The 17,192-nt window shown below is 38.9% G+C and overlaps 1 protein-coding gene across 1 annotated transcript in view; it reads left to right on the plus strand.

The window, feature by feature from the left end:
- Positions 1-8,966: 8,966 nt before the first annotated feature.
- Positions 8,967-17,192, plus strand: part of VWF (von Willebrand factor) — a 276,575-nt gene continuing 268,349 nt past the window's right edge. Inside the window, exons 1-5 of the mRNA XM_082255011.1 lie at positions 8,967-9,054; positions 11,028-11,079; positions 13,428-13,595; positions 13,863-13,965; positions 16,013-16,221. Of these exons, the coding sequence (XP_082111137.1) occupies positions 11,028-11,079; positions 13,428-13,595; positions 13,863-13,965; positions 16,013-16,221 (532 nt within the window). The 5' untranslated portion in view covers positions 8,967-9,054. The remainder of the gene's footprint in view (positions 9,055-11,027; positions 11,080-13,427; positions 13,596-13,862; positions 13,966-16,012; positions 16,222-17,192) is intronic.

Here is a 17,192-nt window from a genome sequence, read left to right on the forward strand (position 1 = left end):
AAGACCCCCTTCCATTTAGGTGCAAACCATCTTTAGCTTATAGGTTGCACCCCAATGAAAAGTGAGCCCAGTGCTCTAAAAACCCAAATCCCTCCTTCTTACACCAGGTCTTTAGCCATGCATTCAGCTCTCTAATCCCCCCTGTCTTTCCTGTGTTGCTCATGGCACAAGCAATATTTCAGAGAATATCACCTTGGAGGTCCTTCCCTTCAACTTGCAGCCTAGTTCATTAAATTGGTTCTTAATGAGCCTCCCCCTTCCATATATTCTGTCATTAGTTCCAATGTAAACCAACACAGCTGGGTCATGCCCAGCCCCTCCCAGTAATTTATCAACCCGGTCCACCACATGCCGAACCCTGGCACCAGGGAGACAGCAAACCATTTGATTGAGGTGATCCTGGCGACAAATTATTCTATCAGTCCTTCTGATTATAGAAGGCCTAGTCTGTCTAGGCCTACCCCTCCTCTACTAGACGGACTGCTCTCCCGGCTGTTAGGGATACTATTAGCAACATTTTGTTATATCTGTTTGAAAAGTACTAAAGATACCTGCTTCCACAAATCCAGCAAGTTTCTAACTTCTAGTAGTGATCTAACAATGCGATGTCTCAGCTGTACTGAAATCCACAGGAGTCTTACCAGCCCTGCCCTTGTTGACTACAAAACACCTCCCTCTTATGTTATGGAAATGAGGACAGCGGGTGGGTGTTTTATAGTGCTAACACACATCCTGATCTTAGGTGATAATGCTTTACCATGGATACAGTACAGAAAGTGAATGCTGTCAACCTAGGACAGGAAGTAGTTTACTGGAAGGGTAAAAAGTAAACTAATGCAGCAACCAAATCTCAGAACTGGTAAACTGTAGTCTATTACATTTTTGGGTTTAGATGCAATTTAATCAACCATACATGATTAAAGTGTTTGTAAAGGGTGAAGGTTTTTTATCTTCATGCATACAATGCATGAAAGTAAAAACCTTTCAGTGTGCAGCTCCCCCCTGAGCCCCCCCCACCCCATTACTTACCTGAGCCTAATCCTGATCCAGCGATGTGCACAAGAGCATCAGTTCTTCTGGGTCTCCCCCTCCTCATTGATTGAGACACAGCAGCAGAAGCCATTGGCTCCCACTACTGTCAATTGCAGTCAGTGAGGAGCAAGCAGGGGCAGTCAATTCTTCTTGGTCTCCCCCTCCTCATTGATTGAGACACAGCAGCAGAAGCCATTGGCTCCCGCTACTGTCAATTGCAGTCTCACACACACACAGAAGCGGCTCAGTAGCAGGCTTGCTATGGGGTCACACAGCAGGGGGGGGAGGAGAGGCCAGGAGTACTGGCGGGGGACCTGAGAAGAGGAGGATTGGGGCTGCTCTGTGCAAAACCATTGCACAGAGCAGGTAAGTATAACATGTTTATCATTTAAAACAAATTTGAACCTTTAGTAACACTTTAAGCTTGGAAAATCCAATATCTCAGGCTCTAAAAACGCAGCTCAAATGGCTTGAAGGCCATAAACTGAGTAGATTAAGCAATGACATAAGGAACATTATGAAACAGTACTTACTTATTACTTGGCGCTGTCTTGGAACCTCCATCTGATGTCTGAATTATTGTTTCATGACTCTTATCAGACTCATCCAGTCAGAATAAAGGTTCACAAGAGGCCGAACAACATTTCTCGCAGTGTGTCCACTTCCCGGCCTAATTGCATTAGCACTGTATTTCTTAGGAACACTTTCTTCTTAAGATGCAATCAAATCAAATCTATTGGCATCATAAGAGCATGTTCAGTGATATTGAAGGAGACAGGCAGGGAGAGCCAGTAATAGATTGTGTTTTAGGTTGTGTCTGGCTAATGGCTTCGGTTTAAATACATGAAAAATAAGGTTGGTAGATTGTCAGTTTAAAGCATCAGCTGAATAATAAATGGTGACAGGTATAATGACTGGAAGAATGGAATGTGGAGGAGATACCTGTAGGCACGAAATGGATTCCAGCATTGGTGCAGATTTCAAAATGCCAGTTAACAGTGTTACTGTTTCAACCGACCAACTACAGCCAAGCAACTAATAACTAAAATATATACTTCACATGTAAATTGTTTTATCCTCAAAAAAAAATTGCATTTGTGTTTAGCAAAGCTTGTGTTTAAAGTTAAACTTCAAATAGATGAAATTACACAAATTAATGCAAAGCTCAGTATTTAATAATGCACTAATAACTGTATTTTTTATGCAGGCAGTTTAAGTAGTTGAATTTGACTTGGAATACATCTCTTGTCTTTGTACAGCAGAGATTAAACTGGACAGAGGGAGAAGCACCATAAGAAGCCAACGAGTTAATGTTCTGACTAGTTAATGTGCAAGTAGAATGCCTATAGGTAGAGAAAGTGAAGAGATGAGCTCATCAGTCTGCTGCTTTTCCTTCACTGTCCAATTGCAGGTTGGAAATGAGGAAAAAAATGTGTTAATTAACTGCTGTAGAGAAAAAAATCAGGTCCCTTTTCTAACGAAACAGGGCTGTACTATGTGTCTTAGAACTGATGGGAAAGAAATTCCAAACTTTGGGCAAGTAAATGACCTCACTCTTTCTGTCTCTCGTCTCTCTCTCTCTCTCTCTCTCTCTCTCTCTCTCTCTCTCTATATATATATATATATATATATATTTATATTATTATATACATATACTGTATATATATATATATATATATATATATATATATATACAGTATCTCACATTTTTGTAAATGTTTTATTCTATCTTTTCATGTGACAACACTGAAGAAATGACACTTTACTACAAAGTAGTGAGTGTGCAGCTTGTATAACAGTGTAAATTTGCTCCCCCCTCAAAATAACTCAACACACAGTGAATAATGTCTAAACCGCTGGCAACAAAAGTGAGTACACCCCTAAGTTAAAATGTCCAATTTGGGCCCAAAGTGTCAATATTTTCTGTGTGTCCACGATTATTTTCTAGCACTGCCTTAACCCTCTTGGGCATGGAGTTCACCAGAGCTTCACAGGTTGCCACTGGAGTCCTCTTCCACTCCTCCATGATGACATCACGGAGCTGGTGGATGTTAGAGACTTTGCATTCCTCCACCTTCCGTTTGAGGATGCCCCACAGATGCTCAATAGGGTTTAGGTCTGGAGACATGCTTGGCCAGTCCATCACCTTTACACTCAGCTTCTTTAGCAAGGCAGTGGTCCTCTCGGAGGTGTGTTTGGGGTCATTATCATGTTGAAATACTGCCCTGCGGCCAGTCCCTGAAGGGAGGCGATCATGCTCTGCTTCAGTATGTCACAGTACATGTTGGCATTCATGTTTCCCTCAATGCACTCATACAGCCACAGACCATGACACACCCACCCCCATGCTTGACTGTAGGCAAGACAGACTTGTCTTTGCACTACTCACCTGGTTGCCGCCACACACGCTTGACACCATCTGAAACAAATACGTTTATCTTGGTCTCATCAGACCACAGGACATGGTTTCAGTAATCCATGTCCCTAGCCTGCTTGTCTTTACCAAACTGTTTGCGGGCTTTCTTGTGCATCACCTTTAGAAGAGGCTTCCTTCTGGGACGACAACCATGCAGACCAATTTGATGCAGTGTACGGCGTATGTTCTGAGCACTGATAGGTTGACCCCCCACCCCTTCAACCTCTGAAGTAATGCTGGCAGCACTCATACGTCTTTTTCCCAAAGCCAACCTCTCGTTTTTACGCTGAGCATGTGCACTCCACTTCTTTGGTCGACCATGGTGTTCTGAGTGGAACCTGTCCTGTTAAACTGCTGTATGGTCTTGGCCACCGTGCTTCAGCTCAGTTTCAGGGTCTTGGCAATCTTCCTATAGCCTAGGCCATCTTTATGTAGAGCAACAATTCTTTTTTTGAGATCCTGAGAGAGTTCTTTGCCATGAGGTGCCATTTTGAACTTCCAGTGACCAGTATGAGAGAGTGAGAGCAAATTTAACACACCTGCTCTCCATTCACACCTGAGACCTTGTAACATTAAAGAGTCACATGACACCGGGGAGGAAAATGGCTAATTGGGCCCAATTTGGACTATTTCACTAAGGGGTGTACTTTGGTTGCCAGCAGTTTAGACATTAAAGGCTGTATGTTGGGTTATTTTGAGGGGACAGCAAATTTACACTGTTACACAAGCTGTACACTTACTACTTTACATTGTAGCAAAGTGTTATTTATTCAGTGTTGTCACTTGAAAAGGTTTAATAAAATATTTATAAAAATGTGAGGGGTGTACTCACTTTTGTGGGATACTGTATATATGTATATATATATATATATATATATATATATATATATATATATATATATATATATATATATATATATATATACAGTACCATGCGAAAGTATTCGGCCCCCTTGAACTTTGCCACCTTTTGCCACATTTCAGGCTTCAAACATAAAGATGTAAAACTGTAATTTTTTGTGAAGAATCAACAACAAGTGGGACACAATCATGAAGAAGAACGAATGTATTGGATATTTCAAACTTTGTTAACAAATAAAAAACTGAAAAATTGGGCGTGCAAAATTATTCAGCCCCTTTACTTTCAGTGCAGCAAACGCTCTCCAGAAGTTCAGTGAGGATCTCTGAATGATCCAATGTTGACCTAAATGACTAATGATGATAAATAGAATCCACCTGTGTGTAATCAGGTCTCCGTATAAATGCACCTGCACTGTGATAGTCTCAGAGGTCCGTTTAAAGCGCAGAGAGCATCATGAAGAACAAGGAACACACCAGGCAGGTCCGAGATACTGTTGTGGAGAAGTTTAAAGCCGGATTTGGATACAAAAAGATTTCTCAAGCTTTAAACATCCCAAGGAGCACTGTGCAAGCGATAATATTGAAATGGAAGGAGTATAAGACCACTGCAAATCTACGAAGACCTGGCCGTCCCTCTAAACTTTCAGCTCATACAAGCAGAAGACTGATCAGAGATGCAGCCAAGAGGCCCATAATCACTCTGGATGAACTGCAGAGATCTACAGCTGAGGTGGGAGACTCTGTCCATAGGACAACAATCAGTCGTATACTGCACAAATCAGGCCTTTATGGAAGAGTGGCAAGAAGAAAGCCATTTCTTAAAGATATCCATAAAAAGTGTTGTTTAAAGTTTGCCACAAGCCACCTGGGAGACACACCAAACATGTGGAAGAAGGTGCTCTGGTCAGATGAAACCAAAATTTAACTTTTTGGCAACAATGCAAAACGTGATGTTTGGTGTAAAAGCAACACAGCTCACCACCCTGAACACACCATCCCCATTGTCAAACATGGTGGTGGCAGCATCATGGTTTGGGCCTACTTTTCTTCAGCAGGGACAGAGAAGATGGTTAAAACTGATGGGAAGATGGATGGAGCCAAATACAGGACCATTCTGGAAGAAAACCTGATGGAGTCTGCAAAAGACCTGAGACTGGGACAGAGATTTGTCTTCCAACAAGATAATGATCCAAAACATAAAGCAAAATCTACAATGGAATGGTTCACAAATAAACATATCCAGGTATTAGAATGGCCAAGTCAAAGTCCAGACCTGAATCCAATCGAGAATCTGTGGAAAGAACTGAAAACTGCTGTTCACAAACACTCTCCATCCAACCTCACTGAGCTCGAGCTGTTTTGCAAGGAGGAATGGGCAAAAATGTAAGTCTCTCGATGTTCAAAACTGATAGAGACATACCCCAAGCGACTTAAAGCTGTAATCGCAGCAAAAGGTGGCGCTACAAAGCATTAACTTAAGGGGGCTGAATAATTTTGCACGCCCAATTTTCAGTTTTTTATTTGTTAAAAAAGTTTGAAATATCCAATAAATTTCGTTCCACTTCATGATTGTGTCCCACTTGTTGTTGATTCTTCACAAAAAATTACAGTTTTATATCTTTATGTTTGAAGCCTGAAATGTGGCAAAAGGTCGCAAAGTTCAAGGGGGCAAAATACTTTCGCAAGGCACTATATATATATATATATATATATATATATATATATATATATATATATACAGTGGGTACGGAAAGTATTCAGACCCCCTTAAATTTTTCACTCTTTGTTATATTGCAGCCATTTGCTAAAATCATTTAAGTTCATTCTTCTTCCTCATGAATGTACACATAGCACCCCATACTGACAGAAAAACACAGAATTGTTGACATTGTTGCAGATTTATTAAAAAAGAAAAACTGAAATATCACATGGTCCTAAGTATTCAGACCCTTTGCTGTGACACTCATATATTTAACTCAGGTGCTTTCCATTTCTTCTGATCATCCTTGAAATGGTTCTACACCTTCATTTGAGTCCAGCTGTGTTTGATTATACTGATTGGACTTGATTAGGAAAGCCACACACCTGTCTATATAAGACCTTCCAGATCACAATGCATGTCAGAGCAAATGAGAATCATGAGGTCAAAGGAACTGCCTGAAGAGCTCAGAGACAGAATTGTGGCAAGGCACAGATCTGGCTGAGCTCCAGAGATGCAGTCAGGAGATGGGAGAAAGTTGTAGAAAGTCAACCATCACTGCAGCCCTCCACCAGTCGGGGCTTTATGGCAGAGTGGCCCGACGGAAGCCTCTCCTCAGTGTAAGACACATGAAAGCCCGCATGGAGTTTGCTAAAAAAACACCTGAAGGACTCCAAGATGGTGAGAAATAAGATTCTCTGGTCTGATGAGACCAAAATAGAACTTTTTGGCCTTAATTCTAAGCGGTATGTGTGGAGAAAACCAGGCACTGCTCATCACCTGTCCAATACAGTCCCAACAGTGAAGCATGGTGGTGGCAGCATCATGCTGTGGGGGTGTTTTTCAGCTGCAGGGACAGGAGGACTGGTTGCAATCGAGGGAAAGATGAATGCGGCCAAGTACAGGGATATCCTGGACAAAAAGCTTCTCCAGAGTGCTCTGGACCTCAGACTGGGCCGAAGGTTTACCTTCCAACAAGACAATGACCCTAAGCACACAGCTAAAATAACAAAGGAGTGGCTTCACAACAACTCCGTGACTGTTCTTGAATGGCCCAGCCAGAGCCCTGACTTAAACCCAATTGAGCATCTCTGGAGAGACCTAAAAATGGCTGTCCACCAACGTTTACCATACAACCTGACAGAACTGGAGAGGATCTGCAAGGAGGAATGGCAGAGGATCCCCAAATCCAGGTGTGAAAGACTTGTTGCATCTTTCCCAAAAAGACTCCTGGCTGTATTAGATCAACAGGGGGCTTTTACTAAATACTGAGCAAAGGGTCTGAATACTTAGGACCATGTGATATTTCAGTTTTTCTTTTTTAATAAATCTGCAACAATGTCAACAATTCTGTGTTTTTCTGTCAGTATGGGGTGCTATGTGTACATTCATGAGGAAGAAGAATGAACTTAAATGATTTTAGCAAATGGCTGCAATATAACAAAGAGTGAAAAATTTAAGGGGGTCTGAATACTTTCCGTACCCACTGTATATTGTCTGCAAGGTGGCACTGCTGCACTTCCAGATCTAGGGCGCACATGCGCATCACTGGCCAACCACTCTCGCTGTCATTATACACAGCGGGAGCTGATCTATAGGTGCTGCGGGCTCAATGTCCGCCAGCACCTGCCGATCATCCAGCACAGAGGTAGAATGGTGATCTGCCTTTGTAAACATGGCAGATCGCCGTTCTGTCAGTAGGGAAGGCATGCATGCAGGTCATGGATCCATGCCTTCTCCTAGTAATAGCACCTCCCACAGTACACAAACACTAGCTAGGCACCCAGTTAACCCTTTGATCGCCCCTGATGTTTAACCTCTTCCCAGCCAGTGACAGTTCATATTTTTAGCACTGATCACTGTAATAGTGTCACTGGTCCCCAAAAAGTGTGAAAAGTTTCAGTTAGATTTTTTTTGTTGCCAAAAATATGTAGCAGAATACATATTGGCCTAAATTTATGAAGACATTTTATTTTTTACATTTTTTAATGGATATGTTATATAGCAGAAAATAAAACATGATCAAATACCACCACAAAAAAGCTCTGTTTGTGGAGAAAAAAAGCACATACATTTTATTTGGGTACAGTGTCACACTACCTCGCAATTGTCAGTTAAAGTAACGCAGTGCCTTATCGCAAAAATGGCCTGGTCATTAAGGGGGAAACTCTTCCAGAAGTTAAGTTAATATTTCAAGCAAGGTGTATGGCTTCCCACTTTCTTTATTGTATTAAACTTGGCAGTGTATCAGGAGCCACTTTTTAATAAAAATGTTGTTAACAAGACAAAAAAAAAATTATTTAGTCAAAGTTTCAAAATTCCATTTTGGTAGCTCATTATCAGCAATAATATCTCACATAGTTGCTTGAAAGCTGAAGAAAATGAATTCCCAAATTTAATTTAAAAAGTATTATATATTGGTAATGAAACATCTTTCTTTAATGAACTTCTTTTAAACAAGACCAAGACAAAAACTCTCTTTTGTCAAAATTCCACAATCTCATTTTTGCTTGCTCATCGTAGCAATGGATGCTCACATAATTGTTGGTCATTTGGAAAAAATGAATTCCTAATTGGAATTTAAATAATAATTTATATTGAAGAAACATATTTTTGAAATGACATTCTTGTTAACAAAACTTTTGTCAAAGATCCCAAATCCAATTTTGTGTTTGCTCATCATCAGTCATAGCAATGAATTCTCACATAAAATCTTTCAATGTCTAATCACTCATGAACTTTTTTTTTCTTTTGGTCGTTTCCTTTCATTGTTCCCGTCTGGCAATTAAGTCAACTGATTTCCCTGATAGTGGCTTTACACCATTGTGTTTTGATTTGGACGGATGTAACACTCGCCATGTTATCTTTCCTTTTAATGAACAAAAGTTCCTGCCTTCAGTATACATAAGATGTCAGAGCACTCAATGACCACTTTGTAGTCCAGCCTTGAAACCATAGAGTCTTCAGTCATATGGAAATTATGGGCTACTAGAGAGCACTGGGACTGTCACTTTAATTGGAGTTTTCTCATCTTATACACGTCAAGGTAATTTAGAGAAGCAGTTATTCTGACTGAATGGATTATAAACTACTTGATACATTTCTAGAATTTTTAAATACCTTTTCACTTTAATTGCTTTACATCTTTAATTCATTTAAAATTGTACCATTTTTAAATAGGAGGTATGAATATATTTTTTTTATTAGATTTTGTTACACTTTTTATTATTAGAGAATTATTTATATATACATTCTTAAAATCAATTTGTCTACTACTGTTTATTTTATGTTTTATACCGCTTCACCTACAAGAGTTAATATTATTATTATTAATAATAATAATAATAATAATAATAATATAATCAATAATATTTCTTATTGTTATTACAAAAATTATTTGTGTGCATCATATATACTTTATATATATATATTATATATATACACACAGGCTTTAAAATGTTTTTTACTTTTTTATGTTTTTCATTTCTTTTTGAAAATATATTACATTTAGCTTTTTGCATTCTTTTTCTCTTTAGAAATGTGTTACAATGTATTTAACAAGTCAGAGAGCAATGTGCAGATCACATTAACCCATAATAACCAATAGACTTTCACGGTCTAAAACCCACAATAACCAATCCTCTTTTACCACTTTGACAGTTACATTTTTGATGTCAGGTGACCTGGTTGATGTCAGTTATTGCACTGTGTATATCATCATCACTGCAGTTTGCATTCCTTCACTCATGCTGCTACTGTGTGTTGGCATGGACATCTTTGCACCCTTGGTAGACAATTTTTAAAAACTCCTCCCTACCAAAAAAATCTAATAATTCATGCCATACTTCAATTTTGGTAAAAAACACTTTTTTTTTTTTATTCCACACTTTTGCTCTGTGCTACTCTGCTAAAAATGTTTTAAAAAGTGTGAGAATATGATTTACTTTCAGCCTTCAAGCTCTGACTTTGAAATTTGAAATTTCAGATTTTTTTGTTCCTTATGCCTCGTACACACGTGCAGATTATCTGAAGACTTTTGTCTGTAGACTTACCAAAACCATATAATATGAGGTCAAACCTAAACACTTTCAATTTGTATGCAAACCGGCAGGCCCTTGCACTACATAGAAAAGGTAAATCTGAAGACAAAAGTCTTCAGATAATCTGCACGTGTGTACGGGGCATTAGGTGATATTGTGTCACTTTCTCTTCTCTGAGTTTTGTACATCCAATTCTATTGGGGTTGATTCATTATAACTGGAGAGTACAAAATCTGGTGCAGCTGTGCATGGTAGCCAATCAGCTATTAACTTCAGCTTGTTCAATTAGGCTTTGACGGAAAAAAACGGGAATCTTATTGGTTTCTATGCAGAGCTGGACCAGATTTTGCACTCTCCTGTTTTAGTAAATAGCCCCTGATAGTCCTACATTAACTATAACCCTGTGACTCTACAACAAAAGGTTTCTGTATGAAAGTACCAAATCCAGGTACTATGTGATGCTCAAGTCTCATGAAAAAATAAAAATTTCCTTTACCATTTCTGACTGAGCCAAATCTTTTTGCAACTTTTAAATAATCCAAAACAAGGAACGGAGAGCCACTCACCATAAAAGCCATAACCAACCACCATAACAAACCATAAAGCCATAACCAACATCTAATTTACTAAAACCAAACAATGGACAGACAGGTCACCTGGTGACATGACAGCCCTGGATAGCAACACAATCTGACAGGGATTCTAATCCTTTCGTAATCTACACAAAGCTTAGAAGAATTTGTCTGAAAATATACTTTAATATGACAGCAGTAGAATCAGTGGGACCTAGAAGGGTATTCACAAAGATTCTATCAAGTAAAATATCCAGTTGTCATTTCTCTATTTAATTATATTGTTTTCATAGGTTCCTATTTCTAAATTTCACCACAATATTATAAACCACTCACAAACTGTTTCTGTGTTTTAATAACCATTTATCAACCTATGTGCCAACTAATGTGTACTGTTTTCAATGCAGATGAGGGGCCTGCAGGTCATCGTTACAGTGCTGGCCTGCTTACTGATGCCAGGTAAGAAATATACAGATGATAAAATGATTATGTAATTGATATAAACTCAACAAACACATGTGATCGACTTATTTATGCATTTATCTAATTTGCCAATATTTTGTATCAGAGAAATGAATAGATCATGCAGGTACAGGTCAGGAGCTTTAGTAATGTTCACATAAAAAAAAAAAAAAAAAAAAAACAGAATGGGAAAATAAAAATGGTATTGCATATAGTGATTTTTTTTTTTGTTTAAATTCCTTTTTACTCATATTAGAAAAAGGTTACAAAAACATTACAGCACAATAAAAAGACCAAGAGGACATTAAAAAATTAAACGAGCAAAAAATAAAGAGAATATTTAGATCTCATTCACAACACAGCATAAATACTCTTGCCAACATATAAAAAAAAGGTGTATATCCTAGAACCTTATTGTGACCACCATATATATCATATTTATCCCCCAAGGAGGAGGCAAGTGATAGCATGTTAGGGGGAGGATTCCCACATCTAAATGCAAATAATCAGGCAGATATTTATCACTGGTAGATCTAAGGATTACTAGGCCTCTCTACTTAATCCCCACCTCCCAAATCCACTGGATCTAAATCCACTTGAACATCTTTTGGATGTGGCAAAATGGGAGATTCACAGCATTAATGTGCATTTGACAGATTTGCAGAAAATGCGTGATGCAATAATGAATGTGGACCAGAAATTTAACTGAAAGTTTGTAAAATGAGGAATCTATGCCACAAAGACTTGAGACAAAGAAAGGACCCTACTCAGCAATAGTATAGTGAAACTAATACATTGCTTATTGAGTGTATGGGGTTGATTTACAAATAGATTGTGCACTTTTCAACGTGCAGTTGTCCTGTGCAAGTGCAGTTGCTCCAGAGCTTAGTAAATTAGGTAAAGCTTCACTTTGTAAAGAATACCCAATCATGTGCAAGGAAATAAAAAAACTGAATTTTTGCTTGAACATGATTGGATGATGGAAGTCAGCAGAGCTTCTGCTCATTTACTAAGCTCTGCAGCAACTGCTCTTCCAGAGTTCAACTGCACTTTGCAAAGTACCAATTTAAAACAGAAGGTATTCAAATGTCATCACATCCAAAATTAATCCAGAAAATAAGCTTTTCATACGTTTGTACATTGTCAAATCCTTGCTGGTAATAACTGTATGACTCTGTGGTTATCGGTACATCCAGAACTACTGGTTTATAGGAAAGGCTGTTTTGATTGTGGGTGCATAGTTAGCTACAGGGGCATTAGGGAATTATTTGCATGGTTTCTATAGTAAGGAATAAACTCTTTATTATCTGCCAAAGGGTTTTTAACTTTTCATTGCCAAGAACAGTTTGTAATGTTTTTTTTATGTATTTTTTAAATTGCCAAAAAAAAATATGGGGTTAAAACATCTGTGTTACATTTATCCAATACTGTATATACCTCAAACCCAATGTAATATCTAAAAAACTTGTGTTGCAAATAATAAGCCATTGAATTCAAACTTTTTTACATCACAGTATTGAATATGCAATAAAAAATGTTAATGGATATTTGGATAGAACAGAGTTTTTTTCAGCTGCAGAATTGCCCTCAAACTGAATGCTGCATGGGCAACTCAATGTGGTAAAGTGCTGTGGCCTGTGTTCAAATACCACCAAAGGCAGCACAAATGTGCTATGGACACTGTTATTCTGACTGGCTTCGGATGACAAATATGGCTAATTCAAAAGGCAACCTAGGCAAGATCCTAAGGCCATTTTGGTCCCCAAGGAAGGGACCAGCTATAACTGTCATGCTCCTCGATAAGCCAGGGGGATAGCTCAGTTAGTCACTGTGGTGGATCTGTCTGTCACTTCAAAAGGGAGAATGGACATGAAGGCAACTAGTGTCTGATAAGGCCATACTTGTACGTTTTGCAATCTATATCAATGTCAATCAAAGGGATGGGGGTTGCCAAAGCTACTACATTGCCTAAGGCAACCCATAGATAATTGGTGTAAGGAAAAAAAATCACTCGGTTCCCCCATCAACACAGTCAGTGTTGATGGGGGAATGCCCATCCAGGGGAGGGGGGGGTGTGGGGAACCCTCCTGGCCTGGAGAACACAATGATTATTGTCACTGGCAGTAATCACATGTAAAGAAATCTGTACCCAAGTCAATCGATGGAGCCTGCCCATACATGGACCGAAAATTCGGCCGGTCCCGGCCGAAATTTGATTAATCTATGGCAGGCTTAAGGATCATAGTAAATGTTGGGATTACTCCTGCTCTAGTCTTCAAATGGGCTTTGTTTTTTTGTCTTATCATTGGATTATCTGATCTCTTTATTTAAATGTGTGATCCTAGGAGCTTCACTGGATGTATTTGGAAAACCAGATTGGTCATCCCTCTCACGATGCAGTCTCTTTGGAGAAAACCACATTAGGACATTTGATGGAACTTTTTACGACTTTGTTGGAGACTGCAGCTACATGATAGCTGGAGATTGCCATAAACATACCTTTTCCCTTCAAGGTATGTGTAAATAATTAATGTGTTCTTTTGGCTCATCCACATAGTGATATTTATCAATATAAAAATGTATTACCTTTTTGATGTACAGTAGTTTTAGTTGACAGCACCTTGTTCATGTACTTGTGATAAAACAAATCCAAGGGAAAGTATGGCCCTAATGCTTAGCAGGGAGCTCATCTACACCTGTCCAGGAATTAGTGGAAGAGAATATTTCACAGAGTGGAATGGAATATTTTATAGCTAATGCTGGGCATTTTACAATTTCAGTGGATTACAGATTCGGGAAAAAGAAGAGCATCTCAATGTATCTGGGAGAATACTATGATATTCATATGTTTGTTGATGGAACGGCAACTGAAGGAGAAAAGAGGTAAAAGGAACAGAATATGTTTATGTACCCTGTGATTTGTGTTATGAGATGCTGCAACATTTTATTTTCAGTTGTGAAAGTGAAATGCATAGCATACTTGCACATTGTGGCATACTTACCTATTAGTTGTTCCAGCACTGGCTGCTCCAGGCTTGAAATCACTGCTCCATGTACTCCACCCATTTCTTCTGGGTTCTCATGCCGCTGTATTTTGGCCATTGATTTCACGCAGGATTTACACCATTTATGCCACCCGGCTCCATTCTCTGCATCTTACAGATGTTAGAAATTAGTCAGAGATGTACATTGCTCTGAGCATGTGCCCCAGGCAGTGTACACAAAATAAAAAATTGCTAAGAGCAAGAGAAAAGAGTTGTTTTGGCAAAAGAGCCTTCAAATGTCTCTTCTGCCAAGAAAATCTGCCTCCTAGCAATTTCCTTTTTCAGAACTTTAAGGCAAAACAGTGATACCATGCAACAGCATGTAACCTCATCTACAACCTAAAGCTCTGTGACACAGGAAGTGAATCCGTTTCAGGTGTAGGGCAATAAGGATTCCAGGTAGTCCCAAATATAAACTGTAGCCAATGGTAAGAGAAAAAACTGAGTTTTTATAATTAAAACTGGGGTTACAAGAAAAGAAAGTGTTGGTGCTCCCACCTTACTGAAGCCACTACAGGGGCTATGCTTATCTGGGCATACACAAAAATATCTGTGCTTATCAATGTGAAACAGTTTGGTTGTGTGAACTATGGATTTTTATTTAATGTTGGAGACAGTGGGGAAGAGTTAACATTTCTGTCAAATGTATACTTTTGTCTGTGACCCCATTTGGGAGATTTTCCCTCACTCCCTGTCCCTGTGAATAAAGAATAGTAAATTAGGGGAGCAGTTTTCATCAGGAGTTTTAATCCTTCTGCAATTTACTTACATGTGCTGTTGTTTTTCTCTTTGTCCCTGTTGGAGAAGATTCTCTTTACCCATGTCCTATTTTACCAAATCCACCAAAAGGAACAAAAATAGCAATAAAAATGTGGCAGAGGTTCTATTTCTTCCCTATTCTGTCCAAAACTAAATAGAACAATTCCTTGGGGTTTGTACTTTAGGAATTACTTGTTCTTTCTGCTATATGTTTGCTAGGATTCACAGTTGAAAGAGTCTAAAAAGCAGAATAGGGTCTGGGGTGTGGTCGTAAATTGTAAACCAAAGGACCCTGAAGGAACTGACCAGTGGTCTCTGGTATAGCTCAGAGTGTTCACCAAAAAAGGAAAGAGAGCCATTATAGTGTAGTAGATTATTCAGAAGCAAAAATGCTTCCACAACAAAAGGCCAAAAGGTCAAATGGACTGCGATCAGCCAACAAGAGGGAACACGCGGCCTTCCTAGTGCATTGGTAGAGAAAACCTGTCTCCACACACTGATTGCTCTCTTTCCCTACATATGATCCACCTAGATGACATTATTGCCACAAACTCTACACTCCACCCAGTGGCTGATAAAGAATATTTCCCAAGTGGAGCAAACCTCCAGCTGGTACTAGACACCAATTTTATCACCTTGAACTGAGGACATGGCAACGGAAAGCCATGAAACGTATTTTATTTAGTGAAATAAAGTAATTGGATGTTTTACTAAAGCAGACGACTCATTCCCATTCTTTGAATAACCACATTGGGTGCCTCTGCCAAACAAACTACTGTTTTTTTGTTTTTTTTTTGCTGACTCTTCTTACCTAAAAAACAGAATGGCTTTGTTGCTCTTTAAGGGGTCTTTCCTTTTCTAATTTGTAATCATGACTGTGATGGAAGAGGTTAACTGCTCTTCTGAGAAACACAGACATTTTGTTCCTCCATCATACTTTGGAAGCTGGCTATATTTACAAGAGTTCATTGAACTTTACGTTTGAGGGGCAGCCATCTTGGAAAGCGGCAGTGATAAACAAGTGCAGAGGGTTAGAAGGGATACAGAATGGAATGTTCTATGTTTTGGTACGTTGAATGACAGTTGTTTTCATTAATGGTTGGCTGCTTTCCCTTCAATTTTAACAGCATTTCCATGCCGTATGCCTCTAATGGGATATACTTGGAAAATGAGGCCGGATATCACAAACTGTCTAGTCACGAACATGGAATCATGGTGAAGATTGATACGAGCGGAAATGTGCAAATTATGTTTTCCAATGAACATTTTAACAGAACGTGTGGCCTTTGTGGTAACTTCAATCAGTTTGCAGAAGATGATTTTTTGACTCAAGAAGGTAAATGGATCTTCCTTTATGATGTGATGCACAGTGGTTGCTTAGTGAAATAACCTGACAGGTATCATGTACATCTTCTTAGTGTCTGGCCCATTTTTTATCAAAGTAACCTGGTCAGCAAAAGATCAATTTGTATGTGATAGAAGAGGTAATATACTTACCTTTCCAACCCTCACTTTTCTTTATATGCCGCCTCTTTGCTTCTCCCCAGTAGCTACAAGTATTCAACTGGTTGGATGGGTAAAGTACCTTTTTCTTTCATCAAACTCAGTGGTCCCTCCTACCAGCTAGTCCTATAGTGAATTATGAGCAAGCTGGGGAATTTATTGTGCGTGGGGAGATGTGTTCAGATGACCAGTGCTGATAACAGGCAGGAACTACAGCCCAGACAGATGACACAGGAAGTTACATGACAAGAGAGATATAAGGAAGGATGAGAATGTCTACTTTTAAAGAATGAGTTCCAAGAAAGATTCCAAAAGGACAGAGTAAAGCATAGGATGCATCATTCATCTTTTACTACTTTTCAGGATGTCCAGTTTTCAGATTTTTAGGTTTCAGCACTGTTCAAATCTGCATCAACACATTAAAACTTTACAATCCCCGGCAGGGAGAGCATATAATGGAAATGCACAAAAGCAATGCACTATTTATATTTAAAAAGTAAAATTTGCCTGGAGATATGCTTAACACTGTATCTAAACCCAAAATCAAAAATGTATTTATTGCAGCTTACTGTATCCATCCGTCTGTATCCGTCTGTGGTGGCTGCATTTTTTTTCTTTTTTTGTTTATGTGCCAACAGCTTACTTTTATTATTAGGGTAACAATGCTCACTCAACCTTCTGTATCTGGACACCAGAAAGAGGATAGGGCTACTCTTGAATTTGTGGTAAGGGGCACCTAGTACAAATCTTCATATTTCTTAGATAGTCTTGGTTTATTGGTAAAAAGTATCAGATACAACAAAT

The sequence above is a fragment of the Pelophylax lessonae genome, assembly GCF_965119305.1.
Source record: "Pelophylax lessonae genome assembly, chromosome: 4".
Classification (NCBI taxonomy): Eukaryota; Metazoa; Chordata; class Amphibia; order Anura; family Ranidae; genus Pelophylax; species Pelophylax lessonae.